The sequence below is a fragment of the Solanum dulcamara genome, chromosome 6 (assembly GCF_947179165.1).
Source record: "Solanum dulcamara chromosome 6, daSolDulc1.2, whole genome shotgun sequence".
Taxonomy (NCBI): domain Eukaryota; kingdom Viridiplantae; phylum Streptophyta; class Magnoliopsida; order Solanales; family Solanaceae; genus Solanum; species Solanum dulcamara.
The window spans coordinates 73,062,267-73,066,495 of NC_077242.1; the positions used below are offsets into that span (position 1 = coordinate 73,062,267).

Below are 4,229 nucleotides of genomic sequence, written 5' to 3' on the forward strand. Positions count from 1 at the left end.
TTAATCTCCTTTATTTCCAAATGAAAATGAGTACGAGTATGGTTGAGGTGGAGGCGGCGATGAAGTTGGAGTTAAAGTTGACGGAAGTGGATTTGGATATGAATCTTGTTGAGGTGAAGACGGAGGAGACGGTTGTTGTTGTTCAGTCGGAGGCTGACCCTGACCCTGACCCTGACCCTGTGTGTTACAAAGATTTTTGAGTGTGAGAGGAAAAAGCGGGCTTATCGGAAAAATCTTGGGCCAACAATTATCTTCAATATCTATAACAACTTTGCAACATTGAGGCCCAATAGATTGAAATGGAGGCCCAATAAAGTGAAATGGTATTTTGAACAAAGCCCCAAGTATTTCTTGGATACAATTTGGAGTATTTCTAAGAGTTGCTAGACACTTATCAGCCTCAGGCCCATTAAAACTCCAAAAAAATGGCCCACCATTATTCAGCCCAGATGAGAAGCCCGGCCCAAAACCTGGGATGCCCGAGCCAAACGAGAAGGCCCGCCCGGAACCTTGGCCGTCTAAACCAAATGAGAAGGCCCGCCCATTACCTTGGACGCCCAAACCACCTGAGAAGCCCGGCCCGGAACCTTGGACGCCAACAACGTGCCGAAGTGTAGGTTCAATCGCGATTAATAAGCATAAAACGAATATGATTTTCATATTTATGATAGAAACTAGAGACATTTTTTTGCCTCTAGCTATCTTGGGTTAATTTCTATTTTTATCATGTGAAAATAACGTTACAATTAACTTTCCATTAATTTCCCTAGCTTTTAAGATTGCAGTTTAATTTAATGACATGTTTAATTAAATGTTCTAATTACATAAACTGTTTTCATAAATTTAATCAAGTGGAACAACCCAATATATATTTAATCTGTTCAATTCACCGTTACTCCAATCAATGTGAAATATATTATTTGAACTTATTCAAACTTACATAGGTTAAATTTAGTAGTCAAAACTATAAATAAAATCATCAGATTATGTGAAACTTTTAAATATTATTTTAACAAAAATTAATTCCCATGTATTAATGCGTTATTTTTTTGGCTTATACATCGACTATTTTTAAATTTATGAGTAAATTTTATTTAGACGTTTGAACTACGACTTGTTTTCATTGAGTCATAAGCACATTATAAGGTATTTCTATTACATGCTTTTGGAAAAAAAAAATTGTGCAGGTTCTCAAGAGTCTATTAGCTAGGTAGTTATGTTAACCACATATATAAAATATGTCGGGTGTGTTCCGTATGAACCAATTTTTTTATATTTAGTTGGCCGAAAAATTAATATACTTTATACGAAATAAATTGTTTAAAAATAGAAAATAACTTCTTTATTCCTTAATGGAAGTAGAAAAAACAAGTTTACAAATGGCATTCCACAATCAATTGTGTCCTCCCCACCCTCCAAACCCCTCATCTTTACCCCACATATGTAGCGTTCATCCGCACAACACAACTCTCATCACTCATAGTATTTGTATAGGTTATATATGAATGATTTTAGGATATATAACATCTTTTGCATATATACCGAACATAAAAAAAAATAAGTAAGAAATCCACTTATATTTTTTAGAAAATATTTTCCTTCATATATACTAAACACAACGGAAGCGGCTTAAAGTTTTACGGCTTATTAAGGATAATGCGAATAATTAAAGAATGTTGTCATATATTTTAAGTGACTATTTACGCAATGAGCACTTAAGAACACACAAAAGTTATTTTTCAAAATTTAAATTGAATGTGCCTAGCTAATTAATATGAATATTTTATAATGTGTTTAAGTGTTTAATTAAAACAAATAATAGTTTGAATGTCTAATTGAAATTTATCTACAAGTTTAAGAAGTTTCATGATGTATCACACCTTATTTTTTCACACTAAATGATGTATTTACATCTAAGCAATTTAGTTTTTTCCTCTATTAATATTTTATATAACACATATGTGCTAGTATTCCTTTAAAGTAAATAATCCACTCAATAATTTTTAATTGTAAAGTCTAAACTCTATCTAATATTTAAATCTCCCATTATTAATGAAAATTAGATGCGTTCAGAAAAAGCATTGTGAGATGATGGTGTACTAAAGCTACTGTCACGATCCCGATCCGTCGTGACTGACACCCATTCTAAGTCTCCGGTGGGAGAACTATTCTAAACAGCCTAACAACAATAATCGCAGGTATACACAACTTAAAGATGTGGAAGCAGGTTTAAGCCAAAGATAAATGCTGAGTCCCCATAAACTCAGAAACTAACTAGTTATAAACTCAAAATGTGAGGAAGTGAACATATCCTAGGAACTGAAAGTCATCGTACCAAAATTCTGAAAACTAACAAGTCTAGAACAGGATTCCAACTCCAAATAAAAACCAGTAACAAATAACCATTGTCTAAACATCTAAGTCCTAGAAAAGAAAATGACTATAAATAACGATAGAGTCCACGACAGCCTGAAGGAACGGCTCACCCTTAAACTCGAAAACACAATCACTTATCTAGACGACGTCTCTCCACAGTCGACTGAATATGTCTTGTACTCAACAAAAAGGTAGAGCAAGAGTAATATCAATACACAAAAACAACGATGTACTGGTATGATCAAGCGGTTAGCCAGTAAGTGGATTATAGACAAGTAAATTCAATATAATAGACATATACACATACAGAATAAGTCAACTAATCTCAAGTTCACCCATAATCAGCAATATCACAACTCAATGTCTTTCACGTGCTATAACTTCACGCAAAGGTCCTCTCAAGTGACCTACAAATAATTAACTTTGTATCGGAATGTGACATTCGATCCTAATATGTGTCGAAACGTGACACCCGATTCAATTATGTGTCAGAACGTGACACCCAATCCAAACATACCACAATCACAAATACATTTAGAATTTACAGTTTTTATATCACCAAGAACAGATTCATCACAAAAATAGACTAACAAGTGATCATTTCACACATAATCTAACATGTTTTCCTATTCATATACATACATGCATGTCATGAAGTAATTTAACAAATATGTGAAATACATATAGGAAACTAGACCATTTAAATTCAAGCTTCAACAACTTTACAATGCAAGAGCCTTTCCTTTCTGGGTTCGTTCTTCTCGTTCTTGGTCTAGAAAACAGTAAATACATATAAAGGATCAACACAATGACTTAACTATCAGGAAATATAACATAATTTCACACCTTAGGTCAACCCATGATCCTAACCCCACCCTAAAGCTATTTTCCACCATAGATTTTCAGTTCAAATCCCCCCCAAATGATTACTAACCTAACCATACTTTATAGGTTCTACGAATTAAAATATGAATTTAGGGAGTAAAATCCTTACCTTAAGCGTAAAAATCCATGAAAAATCAATGAAAATCGTCTTAGGTCGCCTCTTGAAGACTTAGGAACTGTTTTTGCAGAAAAGAACCGTTCTGAGGTTTTTAAGGACTTAAGTCCCAGAACTATCCCCGCTCAGGTGGGATCCATCCCGCTCTGCCGGCCCCGCTTTGGCAGCAAAAACCCCTTTTTGGAAGGATAGACGAAGCCAGATAGCTCGTAAAGAGTCTCCAAGTCTCCCCTTTTACAACATATCCTCTTTCCGAAATGTATTAAAATATATCCTTCACACCGACTTTGATTCCGGGAGTTTTACTCGCCCGAATGCAATTTCGTAAAACCGTAAATTCTCTGTATCGTCCTGTCTATCAGCCTATCTAATCAAGACTAAGTTTTTTTGAATTTACTGTCTGAAGTTTTCTGGCCCAAAACTCTTCCCCATTGGCCTATTCTAACGACAAGAACAGATCGTTACAGCTACAAATATGAAATACCTATATTAAAAGATATGTATAGGTATAATTTTTTGTAAGCTATGTCGACATTTAAAGAAAATAATGACTATTTCTTTATTTCAAAATAAGTGTCATTTTAGCAAGATAAACTTATCCCTAAAAATAATTATTATTTTAGGAATACAGAACAATAATTAGTACTTTAATTGTACTATTTCACATGTTCATTCCTTATACTCTTAAAATATTATTTCTTCTTAATAGAGTTCAATTTCAAGAAACATCTAATAAATAGGGGTGTGATAAATGGACATTGAGCCTTACTCAGCTCCCAAAAATTAGTTCATAGGAAAATTGTCCAAGCTGTATAAAAATCTTGAGATCTTTTATTGATCTGATGTAGAATAT

General features: G+C 33.8%; 1 protein-coding gene across 1 annotated transcript; it reads right to left on the minus strand.

Moving 5' to 3' along the window:
- On the minus strand, positions 1–684 carry LOC129891325 (uncharacterized). Its single transcript, XM_055966636.1, has one exon. The coding sequence runs from the start codon at positions 682–684 to the stop codon at positions 1–3; it is 684 nt and encodes a 227-aa protein (XP_055822611.1).
- Between the last annotated feature and the right edge of the window lie 3,545 nt (positions 685–4,229).

Excerpts from the sequence above, each read along its gene's own strand:
- LOC129891325 (XM_055966636.1), bottom strand. The coding sequence starts at position 684 with ATGTCTCTAGTTTCTATCATAAATATGAAAATCATATTCGTTTTATGC.